The 15,194-nt window shown below is 38.5% G+C and overlaps 1 protein-coding gene across 5 annotated transcripts in view; it reads left to right on the forward strand.

Moving 5' to 3' along the window:
• Positions 1 to 515: 515 nt before the first annotated feature.
• Positions 516 to 15,194, forward strand: part of LOC149799971 (uncharacterized) — a 71,531-nt gene continuing 56,852 nt past the window's right edge. For 2 of the 5 annotated variants that reach the window (XM_089959493.1, XM_089959496.1), the window contains exon 1: positions 1,017 to 1,217. In XM_089959493.1, the coding sequence (XP_089815619.1) occupies positions 1,200 to 1,217 (18 nt within the window). In that variant the 5' untranslated portion in view covers positions 1,017 to 1,199. Of the gene's footprint in view, positions 985 to 1,014; positions 1,218 to 14,796; positions 14,948 to 15,194 lie in introns of those variants that run through there. The other 3 variants (XM_089959494.1, XM_089959497.1, XM_089959495.1) reach the window with 3 other exon arrangements.

Below are 15,194 nucleotides of genomic sequence, written 5' to 3' on the forward strand. Positions count from 1 at the left end.
TTATAAACAGGGTGTGCTAAATGATTTTGCTAAAATTCTGGCTTTCAAAATGTTGCCTTGAGAACAATAAGAAATCGCAGCCTAAAAGTTAACGCCCTGTCATACTTGTATCTAATTTTAGGTTAACTAGAACATAGCTTGATTTGAAATTCAAATATTGTCTGCTGTCTTTGATCCTTTGATTTATGGTGACTAATGACAACTGACATAAAATAAATCACGACTGTAGAAATACATTTTTAAAATGTTCTGTACTAGTTCCACCTTAAGATAGCGTTAAAAGTAATAGTTGTATTACTGTTTTATCATTACTGAACTATTTTTTTTAATTTCATGTAATCATGACTTCCTTGTACGTTGTATCTTCTATTGACCGAGTATCAGTTTGTTATTTGAAAGCATTTCCGCGCTGTTGGCAGAAAGCTCTCGGGCCGGAAGTAATTTAATTGCATATTTATGCCATAAATCAAATAACACTGAAATAACAAACAAAATACCATGGACAGAATGAACTACGCCAGCTTTTTTAACCTAGTTAGCAGACGAATTTTTGGCCAGTCAAAGGGAATTTCTTCCTGTACGTTTCGTTATCGCCTAGCAGACGACATGTAGGCTTGTTCGTCAAATCATGCGTGGAGCGAATTTGAACGTAGTAAAATATTCCGCAGACGGATGACCTCTCACTGTGAATTGTAAATACAAATTTACAGCGCTGCCCGAACCGGCATGTTGTGATTCACGACGACACACCGCACATTACGTCCCATCACTCCACAGTTTTCAAAACTAGGGCAGTTCGCATTTAGTTGAAATTGTATAGGCTCGAGATATAGACGAGTCATTACACTCTCTCTAACCACGCCAAGCGGGCATATCAAGCTGGTTGTTTGTTCGCTATTATTATTATTCAGACTACGGAGGTACTAGCCGCATGGAGTAGGCAGTTTTTCCACGTTCTTTCTGCTAGGATTTACCGATCTTGTGGTACGTATATCATTCATGAGCTAAAATAGGCATACAGTGTAAGGTCTTCACAGTGAACAGTGTTTTAAGGTATCAGCGTACTTCGTCAGAGATATCGATATGTAAGGGACGGCATATTCACAGGGTTGGGTGTGAGATTTCGTGTTGACTTTAATATGGTTCGATCTTGTGACAAAGAAGGATCGACTAAAAATTTCTGCCTTAAGTAATGTTATATGTCAAGGCTGGGAAACGTAAGTATCTACGCTCTGTTTCGTGTTGGACTGTGTATTTGTTACTCTTCGATACGTGGTAATTTCAAGTGTATATGTAGGCATACGTTTATAAATGTTGCCATGTGTCCGTTACAAATGTTGTATATTTATTACACACTATGGTGTTGACACGATATTGGTATTTATAAGCTGTACTTTACCCGTTTGCCAACTGTTGCACAGCTGGGAGAACTTTGTGTCGTAAACTTCACGTACTTAGAGGGGCTCGATAAATTCGGACTGTAATAAGTAAGTTCTAACAATTTTATCGATAAATATGAGAATTCGGTTTCACTTTTTACCTGGTAACATAGTTGGTAATAGAGACTATACTTGCTTACGACAATGTACCAGCCAAGAAAACGTCGGACAGTGTAGTGAATATGGCTCTTGCAATATGTTTGGGCAATATGTTTTAAAGATTTTATATCTGTTACTTTTATTTCATATATTCTATGTATTTTACAGATACTTGACATGTTTACGTTTTATATTTTATCTTTTTTTAATATACTTTATGTCTACGTTTATGATGACGGGTTTATCCTCATAATGTGTCTGTGCAACTTCACCTTTTGTTAGCACAATGTAGAATGTATTGTGCTGATGTGCCGTAAATACGTCACTACATACATTCCACATAATGTAAACGTTTATGTCAACATTGATTTAATCAACGTCAGAAAAGGGCAGGATTTGAATACATGGGCCATACAAGACACTGTAAGCGACTGACAAAATCTGAAAATGACATGATTTCACTATTATCCACAGAAACAAAGAGGTCAGCTTGATCCAGAGAAATGATCAAAATAGTAGGATATATGGGTCAGTTTTCTTCAACTTGAATGTTATAGTAACTTTATAGGATATAATACCGTCTGTCCGACAGTTCATTTATATTTCATATCATCGATAACTCCACGTAGATAAAGAATTAACCGTAACAAGGCGGAAAGCACGCAGTTCTCTTCCATGTGTACAGGCATATAATCTGCAATGATAACGCAAAAGTTGTGAGAATTGGTTTATGTTCAAGAACATACATATATTATCCACTACCCCTCCTCAATCTCACACACACGTACACACATTATGAAAAACATTGGGCAATTATTTATAGTGCAAACAACATCTTTGATGTGTTACTGTTGCAGCTGCTATGTTTTATATTATTCCGTAATTAGCCCATCAGCTGTGTAATATCCATTTGAATGTAGCGAATATGAAACAGGTTCGTATTATGCGTTAAATGAAAAAACCTTTTTTACCGGAAGGATCGAGCTGTGAGCTGATTTTACACCTGTTCTAACGAAGCAAAACACACCTGTTACATGTCAGCATTAATGATTACAATTCATGCATGTCTCGTGCATCCTACTGACTTCGTTTTTATATACCCTGTATCGGCACCAGCGGCCGCACGGTTTTACATAGCGACACTCATTTCATGTCCTCATTCTGTCTACATTATGTTTTAAGCAATATTTTGTAGTGGGTATTATTACACCTACACCCCGGGGGAGGGGCATATTTTTGTGCCCAAGTTATTGATAGTTTGTCTGTCAAAATCTCGTGTTTAGCTCGGGATTATGCATCCTGTGTATATACTGTTATATCTAGAAAATGAGATGTAACATCAAAAGGGATACATCGTGACAAGTGCATTACACCCTAATCACAAATATATGTCACTGTTACTCATATGTTACGCTTTACTGACCTGATTTCAGATTAGTGTTTCAGGTTTATTGTTAAAGCACTGAAGTATTAGAATCATCAAACACGATTGATGTATTATGCATCTTTCGTACTACGTACACCTTACATCAAAAGTAGGTCACTTTTATCTAGTTTTGAATTTATAGGCTCGGCGTTTAGCTCATGATCATATAAGCATCTGCATACTGTATACATATTGTTTTATCAGGAATCATGAGACTTGACGAGGAGTTGCATATTGATAAGTGTACTACGTCCTCATTACAAACATAGGTCACTGTGACCCATAGTTCACGCATTTTAATGGTTAAATTTGTGGGTGGTGGTGGCCGAGTGGTCTATATTTGTATCACACCCGTTCGAGAAAGTTCGCCATATTCTACATTCCACATTTGAGTGACTTAGTGTTTGCATTTAGCTGATGAGGAAATAATTGTTCTGCAGGAGTCTAGGATTCGACCAAATATGATCTCATTCATGTACAGTGATCAAACGAAGATGTATCGTCATGAACACTACTCCCTCGATGCATAATCTGGCCATTTTGGCCCATACTTTACTCTCCTCGAGTAGGGTTGTATTTGACGTACATTTCACGGGTTAGTGTTCATGCTAAAATCATGAAATTAATGATCCGCATCTTTGCGACAAAAAAAAAAAAAAAAAAAAAAAACATCCTCGTGACCTATGTTTCGTTGTTAATATCACCTTAGTCAGAATTTATTTTATTAATTTATTTATGTTTACTTTGGCTGCAAGAGACTATTACAAACATGTAACCGTGATTAAATTCTGGTTACAAGAATGCAACAAATGTCCAATGTTTGTGCTTCGGATTCGGACACATAAAGGAACGAATGTGACAATAAAATTGTATATGCAGAATGATCATTCATAGAGTTTATCATCTTTTATCTCAGATAAAAAGAAGAAAATTTACGTACATTGAGAGAGAAAGAGAGATCATGCAGACAGACAGTTCCTTTGTGCACATTTGATGTAAGCTATTTTTGATGAATGTGCAATTAGGCCCGAAAATCGCGATTTACTTTGCGTGTGGGATACCCTTACTAATTCGAATGGTCTGCGTAATAACTACATTGTTTTCATAATTTTATTTGTAAAAAAAAAAAAAAAACCAGTTTGGGTTTGAACCAAGGGGATACGCTAATAACAACCGGGTGTAAATTTACGTTATGTGTTTGTTATAATAGACACATTTAGAAATGCATTGCTTTCTTGTGACGTTACCCACATGAATAATATATAGTTATCTCCGGTTGTGGCTATTACAAGCTTCTGCAAATCCGCATAAAAGAGACTACAAGTACTTTAAATATACATTTAATTTTATTAATGTTAAACCGCATTTTTGTTTTTGCTTTCGTTGGCCTAAACTGTAATCTAAATACTTTATTGGCTTTATCCTGCTGAGGAATTGGAAGCTAAGGGCCTTTCAAACGAGACACGGAGGCAGCCGACACGGACTGGACTGAACGGGTCTCAGAGGCGCGACCCTCGGCTTACAAGCTCTACGCGCTGCCAAATGAGCTATCGGAGCTCACAAAATCTTGCTTGTAAAAATAGTATCCGAGTAATTGCTTACTATTCTAATGGCAAAATAAGTCTCCCAAAATACAGTCACGAATCATGTACAAACAGGATGTGAGCAAATTGTATCGATAAAACAACCGGATGTTACGCTCTTTGTACGTGTACATGGGCGATACGTATATAATTTACATCTTGGGCGGTTCAGGGAATTCCCAGTGGGAAATCCGATCAAGGCGGTACGTGTTTCCGGCAAGCAAATGTGAGATACATTTGTTGATGAGTACTTTTGCGTACTCATGTGGAGATACTGAATGATGAACATGGATCCTGCAGCACATATTTGACGAAAATAAAGAGGGATAAGGGGCGGGATATATATAGGTCCAATAAAAAGAGGGATAAGGGGCGGGATAGATATAGGGCCAATAAAAGAAGGATAAGGGACGGGGTAGATATACGTCCAATAAAAGAGGGATAAGGGGCGGGATAGATATAGGTCACAAAGGCTTTCGTGTACATCTATTTCTTAACTTCTGAGTGTACGCATATCAGTTAATAGACGTTAGTCCCCGTTTCAGCACACGATGGTCTTTCATGGTGGTTCCGCTGTAGGAATATACACGTGGCTTGGAGAAGTATGTCGTATGTGGCGACCAGATGTGGCAGGAGCAACGTTGCTTTAGTGGTTAGCGCGCCAGAGTCACTACCGAAAGGCTGTAGGTTCGAATCCTACCCTCCCAAGAACACTGATCATTTCTACCCTCCTAAGAACACTGATCAGCTGCCGTGCTATTCCTTTCGGCAAGGCACTCTTCTCCAATAGCCTCGGCACTAAATAACCTACTTGTGTTGCCGTAAAGCAGCAAAACCAAACAAGTCCTCTGTAGGAACAAGAGACGCAAACGTTCTCATCATCAAGATGTTTTCCACTGATATTAATGAACCAAATATGAACAAAATGTGACCTGTTTTCGGAGGGGGTGGGGACACGTTTATTTGCATCTTAGGGCGTGGCTTTAAAAATATTTTATCCGGCTCGTTTCTGCAAGAGGAAAAGTGGATATATCAATTTGTGATCGCATTGGCCTTTCATGATAAGCTTTTTGCTTTAACGTCATATCAATGAAAGTGATTCCTAGTTGAAATCGAAACCAACAAATTTATTGTTACAAGAGTTAAGTATGTGTCTGCATCTTCTTTTTAAGTATTACGGATGTAACAAAAAAATTGGGGGGGGAAATCCTTTATATATATATATATATATATATATATATATATATATATATATATATATATATATATACACACACACACACACACACCTAGACGCTAGGGGGCCCCGAGTGGTCTAAAGCGCTCTCCGTTACGGATCACTGCCATCCCACCTCTGTGATGGTTCGAGTCTACGATTCGGCCAATGTGGGTATGTGAGAAAGCTTACCAGTAGCTTCACGTGGGTCGGTGGTTCTTTCCGGGGTTTTCCCGGGTTATTCTTCCACCATTAATACTGGCCGCCATGCATAGCCTATCGTGTGCTGAAAAATGGCGTTAAACCCCACAAGAGCAACAACAACGACCAAGACGCTAAATATTATCTGGAAGACGCGTATAAACGTATGACGAAACGTGGTCAATAAACATGTCATATACACGTGAATGTTATGGAGTTTGCCATAGTAGTACCCTTTTCTTGAAATAATGAACAATGAAACGATGCATTACGGTTTTATTTCCCACCACCACCACCGGCCTCCGATGACTAGGGCTTTATTCCCAGTAGAAGGGCGTTTATATTTGTTGTAAACTGAACTTTCAAAGGTAAAAGGTGTTGCATTTTCGTGATTAGCACAGTCGTCTTCCTGAGACTTTTCGTATGATCCTTGTGAATGAAGTTAAATACACGAAACAGTATGAATTTGGTACATTATCGAGCGAGCTATGAAAAGACGTAAGTTTGCTCTTGTGGGCAGTTCTTCCGTGTTTGATAGTTTTCATGTTATTTTCGTATCACTCGCCATATATAGTGTAATCGTACATTTTCATGGTATTTTCGTATCACTCGCCATATATAATGTAATCGTACGTTTTCATGGTATTTTCCTATAACTCGTCATATATAATGTAATCGTACATGTTGATATCATGATCAATGCTATATTGATTATTTCCCGTGATAAATCGTTGTCATGCCTTACAGAAAGAGATGTATTATCACTTATTTCGTAATGAGATGCTGAAATATATCAGTGGAAGAAAATTGAGATTGCCACAGCGGCGACACCACTTTGACTTATAACCACAGTGGCGATATCACCTTTGTGCAGACTGTAGGTCATCTAATAATATACATTCATGTAATCAATGAGGATGTGCCGTAAGAATGCCCAAAGACCAACTCCAAATAATAACAGATTTGCTTAAAGTATTCACCTTTTCCTAGTAGTATTCCACATAAATCATGCACAGGTGACGAACGTACACGAAATGCTTCAATCATATATTTAGTGTTACGCGTACAGCATCGTCTACTTAAACTCCACGACAAAACGTCACGAGTTTTGAAGGAAAAACGCTTCGCTTAATAGAGCAATAAAAGTGTTTAAGTGCTGCGTCTGTTACCCTTCAAAGCAGCCAGATTGACAAGGCAACACAACCCATGTTAGAATGCAGAAATAAAGAAATTAAAAAACCCCATATCCTTAAACTGTAATTTATTAAGATTTGTTGTTGAAACAAGTTTCGTTATGATACGTTTTAGATACGACACAGAGGTTTGTACGGTACCTCAATCCCAACAGTGTTTATGAATCCTCACAAGAAATGAGTTGCTGAAATTGTTAAAAATCGCATTATTTTCATATTATAACGTCATTAATTTTACCAAATTAAGCGCTATGTTATGTGTACGATTTAAATATTTTGAAAAGTCACTGTCCTAATATGTTTGTACAGGTTCGGAACTTTTTTCTTATCCATATAGTAATGCTCTTTTAATAGGGCCTCTGCATGAATTTATGAGGGTGAAGGGGGAGCCAAAGTCATGGATATATTTATGTTTTGCACAATGAATTCTTTTTTAAAAAATCCAGGACGGAAGCAGCTGTCCCCCCCCCCTCCACGGACGCCTATATTTGTATTGTCATATGTGGTTTCGCCACCAGCGACACTATAGTGTTTCCAATTAACCCTTGAACTATTTATTTGTGTATATCCATAAACAATAACGTAAATACCTGGATTCCGCTATTTATCTGTTAATACACCGATAGCAGGTCAGGTTATTTTCACCGCCGTGGAAACTTGATCGGTAAGAGAACATAACGCGTTAGTGAACTCTCTTTAGGATTTCAATACCGTTGGCACAACGCTGTAAAATTGTCGATTAAGTGTCATTTGGAGACAACCGTACGAGTTCATAACTACATCGCACTCAATTTGGACTGTATTAGCTGTGATCTTTTATTTATGGATTTAATGCAGAAATTAAAGATTTTGCCTATTACGTACGACGAAAAAAGTAAAGAATTTTTCCGTGCAGTGATGGAGCATTGGATTTGCCATGTTTAAAGATAGCATACGGGAGACTAAGCAACAGATGTCCCGATATATCGATGAAGTAGCATTGAAGCACAGCTGAGCCATCGTATATAGCCAGGTTCATTTCCCCTCGTTCTTAATTGGAGTTCATTCTGTGATTTAAAAAAATAAAAGTAGGGTCAAATTAACTTCCTCGCGTATTAATAGGAGGAGACTATTTTCCATGTATACGTGATGTACCGAACGAAATAGACCTATGGCATGCTTCTGTTTTGTTCGTCTCCCTCTTATTAGCGAAAAGGCCAGACCTGTTGCTTTTGACAAAAAGCATGCATCCGAAGGTTGTTAAATATTTATTGTTTTCACGACTATGCATTTTGAGATGACGTCTTGATAGTCGATGTTGTGATATTCTGTGGTTTCGAAGGCGCGAAAGCTACTTTCGAATGAGCGCTCTTAGGCAAAGGGACATTAAAATGTGCCGTCCGAAAAATCTGAAGCTGTCGCCTTTTCCAATCACTGCCAACTCACCTCTGTCACGTGGCTTCACATCTCGGGCTGGGCCTATATGGGTTTGTGAGAAAGGTTGTCAGTAGCTTCTCGTGGGTTGTTTCTTATTATCGGGCCTTTCGGGATTCTTTCTCCACCAGTTATACTGAGAAAAGGCGTTAAAACCCAAACAGCATATTTTCAATGGGGTGAGATGGAGGGCAGCAATGGATTTGGTTTGATGCTACTGTTAACGGTAGTTACAGGTTCGGAATTTATATGTTCCTTTGGATATTACAGTGTCACATGAATGAAATGAAATATAAGTTCATGTTCATATATATATATATATATATATATATATATATATATATATATATATATATATATATATATATCGCGAAATGTGCAGCTAGTCATGTATTGGATTTACTTTTTGTCATCAAGTTTTTATTTAACTTTGTCTTGATTGATATATTAGATTATATTCTTCATGGGGACGGTTTTGACTATTTAATCGCTAGCTGAGAGCAAGGTACGTGGTTGAAAACGATATATAAATTGCGCCGCCTTTCAGCGGTGATTAATCGCTAACTTGTATACGTGTCATTACCGCAAGGCGTAAGAGGTCAGCAGGAACTCAAATCTTCATTTTATCTTGACTCGTATACAGAAAGACTAAATTTTTTCTTCTTCTTCTTCCACACAATTAAAACTATTTTTGCAACTGAAATACGTCGAAGCCGTGCGGATACTTAACAACGATAGCGAGTAATTTTAAAACGTTAAAAAGAAATCATAATTGCTTTATAATGTTAACAGATTGTCGTTGTCTTGAAAACAATATATTCAGCTTCGGGAACTGTACGACAGGAAATGCTATATGTTACCTGTTTTTAGAAATATTTTTAAACCATTAAAAACAGATGTCAGTGTATATGCATCCTAGTGATGAGGTAAGCCGAAAAATCATCAGTTCTCATCCAAGTGTCTGTTCACTCAACAAATATCAGTTTCAGAGAAGGTAAAGTGTTGCTGTGGGATTAACGCTATTTTTCATCACATCTGTATATATGGTGAAGGAAAACCCGAAAAGAGAAACCATCGACCAAAGGAAAGCTTTCCACATACCCACGTTGGACGAGCAAGAGACAGAGGTGAAATGTCAGTAGTCTGAAAAGGCGAATGCCATAGAAACCTTAGACCAGTGGTTCCCAATCTTTTTCAGGCCACAGCCCCCTTGGTTATCCTCAGCGCTCCCTACCGTACCCCGTAACAAGCATTATTCAGCATTAACGCCCCCTCGGTAATCCCACCGTCTCCCTACGACCCACTTTGGGAACCACTGCCTTAGACCATATCACTACCGGAAGCAACCGATTAAGTCAGCATAATGTACAAACAACAAGTTCCCTCAATAAGGAAGTCTTTGAGCAGCAGATCGGGGCGAAATGTTAATATGGGTATTTTCCCAGAAACCGCCCACGGAAATCAGACATGGCGGATATAGCTTACCAGGAAATGGTATCAGTACAAAGATCGATATTTAGAGATGCAATTAGTTTTAGCGTGTTGGTTTACATTCACTCAGAATCAGATTCAGCTACAGTTGCAATGTGTGCTTAACGGATTGATTTGCATATAGTGTAGAGTCCCTTCATTCCTGAAAAAGAAAATGATGGGTCAGTGCTGTAGCATATTAGACGGGACGTTTTAATTTTCCGATGTCACGGAACGCAGCACCGCGGTGGCGTAGCTGTTAACCTGCACATGACTCGCGTGTAGAAAGACACGGGTTCGAATCCTACCATCGGATCGGCATGATTCAGCACGATGAAACCTTATATGGTATCTTTGTACCGCCAAACAATAAACTAAAATGAAACCTGTTCAGAACGACTTAATGCAAATGAATATTAAGTCCTATAAAAGTATATATATATATATATATATATATATATATATATATATATATATATATATATATATATATATATATATATATATATATATATATATGACAAACTTAATATGATGGGATATTACTTTTCCTTTGCACAGTTTTATTATTCCATGATAATGCACGTTAATGCCTTCGCTATTTTACGTTTCCACTCTTGCTCTTTTTAAACGTATTTCCTCGGTATTTTTACCCGCCCCCTCCCCACCCCATTTAGGCGTTGATTCAGAGGGCAAGCTTCTGTTGGTGCTGTTGCCAACATTATACTAGTCATGTATTCAGGCCTAAATGGCAGTTTCCGCTTGGAGGTTTTCATTTGCTTCACTGAAAGAAGTGCTACGCACGCCAAACACATTCGTTAACAAACATAAATAAGGTACCGTTTTTGTCCTTGAAAACCAGCTGTCTGAAAGAGAAAATAAGAAAGAAAATGGTCGCTAACCATTGCAGGCATTCTATAGGGTAGAGGGATATTGGCCAGTGTTTTCGGATCTAACAGTTTGCACTCATGAGTAATTTCTGAAAATAGGATATAATATTACAAGAAAGAAGATAATAACAGGGTTACAAGTGGACCTCACGAACGTTGAAAAATCTTAAATTTTCATTTTGAACTAAGACACATAAAAAATCCTTAAAACTGAAGTAACCCATAAGTAGTGTACACCTAAAAGTTTTGGGACGAAGAAAAACCCCACGATGAACAGCTCCAGTCTGATAGCACAAAAAGTGCTTTTTTGCACACGGTTTCGTTAGGTTAGCCCAACAGTCTAAAAAGTGAATGAACTATGCAAATTAAAGATATCCGGTCACTTCTAATTATTCTGTAATGTTCGCTTTATCTTTTTCCCCATTATATTCACGAACAAACTCAAAGCATGCTTTATCAGATTTGTAATAAATGTTATTATCACCAGGGAGATAACCTTGTAACTGTTGTGTCTTAAACCTCAACAAATATTTTTAAAACCTTGAACAAAGCCAAAAATAGCCTAAAATGTTAAAAATTCAATTTCACTTCTAACCCAGTGAGAGGCGTCACGGCACGACATTTGCATTGACATGTAAACTCGATTAATCCACGAAGTGCCATAATCAGATGCATCTCAGCACGACGATATGCCTTCTTTATTTGACCGCTCCGGTGGCCTAGTGGTTGAAGTGCCCACCTCGGATGCGGGAGGTCGCGGGTTCGAACTCCGGTCGAGTCATACCAAAGACTTATAAAAATGGTACTAACAGTTGCCTCGCTAGGCGCCCAGCATTAAGAGGTTGGTCTTAGGACTGGTCGGCTTGGTGTCAGGATAATGTCTGAGGCATGATGACCCGGTGCTATACATCACTATAAACTGACACACTGCAGACATCTTAGCGATATGACTGAATTGGTTTTAAAGCTACGTTACAAATCCAAAATCATACACACAGACACATCCACCCACACCTGCTTTTCATTTGAATTTATAATCGATCTAGATAAGGTTCTGTAGGGTTGTACACCATTCATCAACACATGATAGGCGGTCATTTTATTTGGTGACGAAGATCCCAAAAAGAACCACCGATAAACGGTAAGCTACTGCCAAGCTTCCACACATGCCCACGTTGTTCGAGCAGAGACTAGAACTCAAGTGGGCAAAGGTGAGACGTGTGAGTGATCTATAAGGCGAGCGTCTTAGTCCACTCGGTTACCCTAGGCCTTAGACCACTCGGCCAACCGGATCGAAGTGATATTGGGTTGTAGAGGGGGGGTATTATGTTAAACGTTTACCTAGTATATTTATATTTGCGACCATAGTTTTATCCAGGACTCGGGTATGTCAAATTCATTGCAATTTTCAGATTTGTTCATACGTGTCTTTATCAAATTGAAAAAACAGACAGGCATATATTATATTGACGGTAACTGATACACATGAGTGTAGTTCTAACTGTATGTGACTATCGGTAATCTTTCATATATATTTTCCTTATATATCTTCATATAAATACGCTTTAATTTTGTCAATCGCTTCGTATGTTCACTAGCTTGTAAATATGTCTGATCTGTTATATGTCCTTAACCTACCAACACAAGGTCATTAACCAAATTTTTCGTTAAACGGAATCCAAACACAACAATTTATGTGTAAAATACACACCATGTGTGATCGCAAACTAGTTGAGTCCAGCTGCAAACTGCGCAAAGACATTTCGGCCGTCGCATCATCCCGCCTTCAGACCCGAGTCTATATATTTTGGTAGTGGTAATGAGAGACAAAAAGAGCATGGTCACCAATCTGTTGGTGCATTATGCGACGGCAGATGCGGGTCAGTAGTTTTTATTGGGAGTCAACCGAAGAAATGGATTAAATTTGTTGTGATTATTTGATATGAATAGCAACAGGGTGGATGTTTTTTTTTTTTTGGGGGGGGGGTCCGAGCTTAATGGATGGGCTACTGCATTAAAAGAATGGGATATTGTACACAAAATAACATTTTAAAAAAAACAAACATCGTAATTTTACCCACTAATAGTACTCGTACATATACAATCGGATTAGGATCGAGTTTTCCGACACAGGAAGAGATCTGACGAGCACCAATACGATATCTTGGTCTGCTTACTTTTCGATTCACCAATCAAATCGCAGCTTTCATGTTTATAAAAGTGTACAATTGTATTTGGAACCAGTTGTTTCTAACGGTAACTCGGAAAGAAATGCTTTTCCGATAGGTTACACAGGGGCTCGTGTCGTTGCTTACAATTTACCTTTCATACATGTACTATATAATAACTACAAGGGAGGACACTTATCTCCTTTTTCGCGCGACCTAATTAAGAATAAAGCTGATATTTCAAGCTACGCTTTGCGTAGCTTAATAAATTTGGTACCCATATTTAGGTCAGGCATTCGACTGTGTATCCCTATCCATAGTTGGATTTAATATGATACGTTTAAGGAATGCCAGGCCATTTTCCCACGCTACCGCTCCACATAGCCCTGATCGCGCCCGCTTAATATGCAAGTAAAACCCGCTGAATGGAAGACTATCATCTCATTGGCTAAAAGAAAATGATGTCCTGCATTTATTCATAACTTATTTATAAGGCAGTGAGAAGGCAGTATTCCATTCAGCGCGCTGCTCTTGCATATTAAGCGGGCGCGATCATGGCCATGTCGAACAGGAGCGTGGGAAAATGGTCTGGCATTCCTTAAAGGTATGATAGTAAGACAAACTTAGGATACGAAAGTCGAATGCCTGCGCTAAACCTGGGTACCAAATTTATTACGCTACGGGAAATGTAGCTTGAAATAGGTCGCGCGAGAAATATGTTGTTGTTTTAGGGTTTAACGCCATTTTTCAGCACACGATAGGCTATAAATGGCGGCCAGTATTAATGGTGGAGGAAGAACCCGGAAAGAACCACCGACCCACGAAAAGCAACTGGCAAGCTTTCTCGTATACCCATATTAGCCGAAACCGAGACTCGAACCCACGCAGACAGAGGTGAGATGGCAGTGATCCGTAACGGAGAGCGCTTTAGAAGACTCGGCCACTCGGGGGCTCCCGAGAAAGGAGATAAGTGTCCTCCCTTGTTATTATATAATACATGAATGGCAGGTAACTTGTAAACAACGATACGAACCCCTGTGATAGGTTACTAGAGATTTCGTTCGTGCCGGGTTTTTCCCGGGGTATTCCTTCATCAGTTATATTTGCCGCCATGTATAGTCTGTCTTGCGCTGAGAAATGGCATTAAACCCAAAACAACAACAATAAACATATTTTAGGTAAGATGTGAATTCCGTTCCTTATATTACATGTGCCCATTTTGTTGAAACAATTCATGCGTCAACACGAAAACAGATCGATACTTCCGGTATACAAATTGATCCGCAGTATAAATATATCCGTCTCGTATTAATCCCTTTGCTTTCCAAATTATGGTAATTCGGTCAAATATTCCAGCTAGACCGTTCACGGTGTGACAGATATTGATCAAAGAACTTAATTGATTTATACCGAAACATATCTGCATGGAGAACTAATAAAAACTCATTTCTCTCTGCCCGTTCAGTGGAAGACGTAACCTCGACAATTTACAAGGAGCCATTATCTTTATCAGAAAATACGCTCGTGTGTATTGAGCATATTTTCAACAAAGCGGTTTCATTGCTGGGTTAACCGCTATTGGCTTGTGTAAACTGGAACCTTGCGTTAGTTCTCTGCTATATCGTGTTCGTGTGCACACGATCTGACCCAGAAAAAGTTCACTACGCCAAAGTAATGAATACTTACTAGTACGCCTAGTCAAGTCAGTCGGTTGAAGACATTTACATCTGGTTGGCTCAGTGAATATCGAGCAAGCAGACAACCAAATATAGCAGACTATATACAACAGCTGAGAATGTATTTGGATCTGCGTGTTATTATTTTGGCTCTATGAATCTACCGATTACAGGTATGGGGTTTTTGTAGATGGTAGGTGAGAAATGAAGGTTAATTAATTCATTTGTAGGCCAGAGCTTGTAGTTTTAAATTGTGTTAGTGAATTTCTCATTAATAGTATTACGACGTGTGGTCATTGTATGACATTTAAACGTAATTTTTCATCCTACATATTTTGAAAGACAAAAATTAATAACATCAATGATAAAGTTGTAGAAAAATTTGATGCGTTTTCATGTGAACATTAAAGACTGATTTGA

This window comes from Sinohyriopsis cumingii, chromosome 5 (genome assembly GCF_028554795.1).
Source record: "Sinohyriopsis cumingii isolate HCF-2022 chromosome 5, ASM2855479v2, whole genome shotgun sequence".
Lineage (NCBI taxonomy): Eukaryota > Metazoa > Mollusca > Bivalvia > Unionida > Unionidae > Sinohyriopsis > Sinohyriopsis cumingii.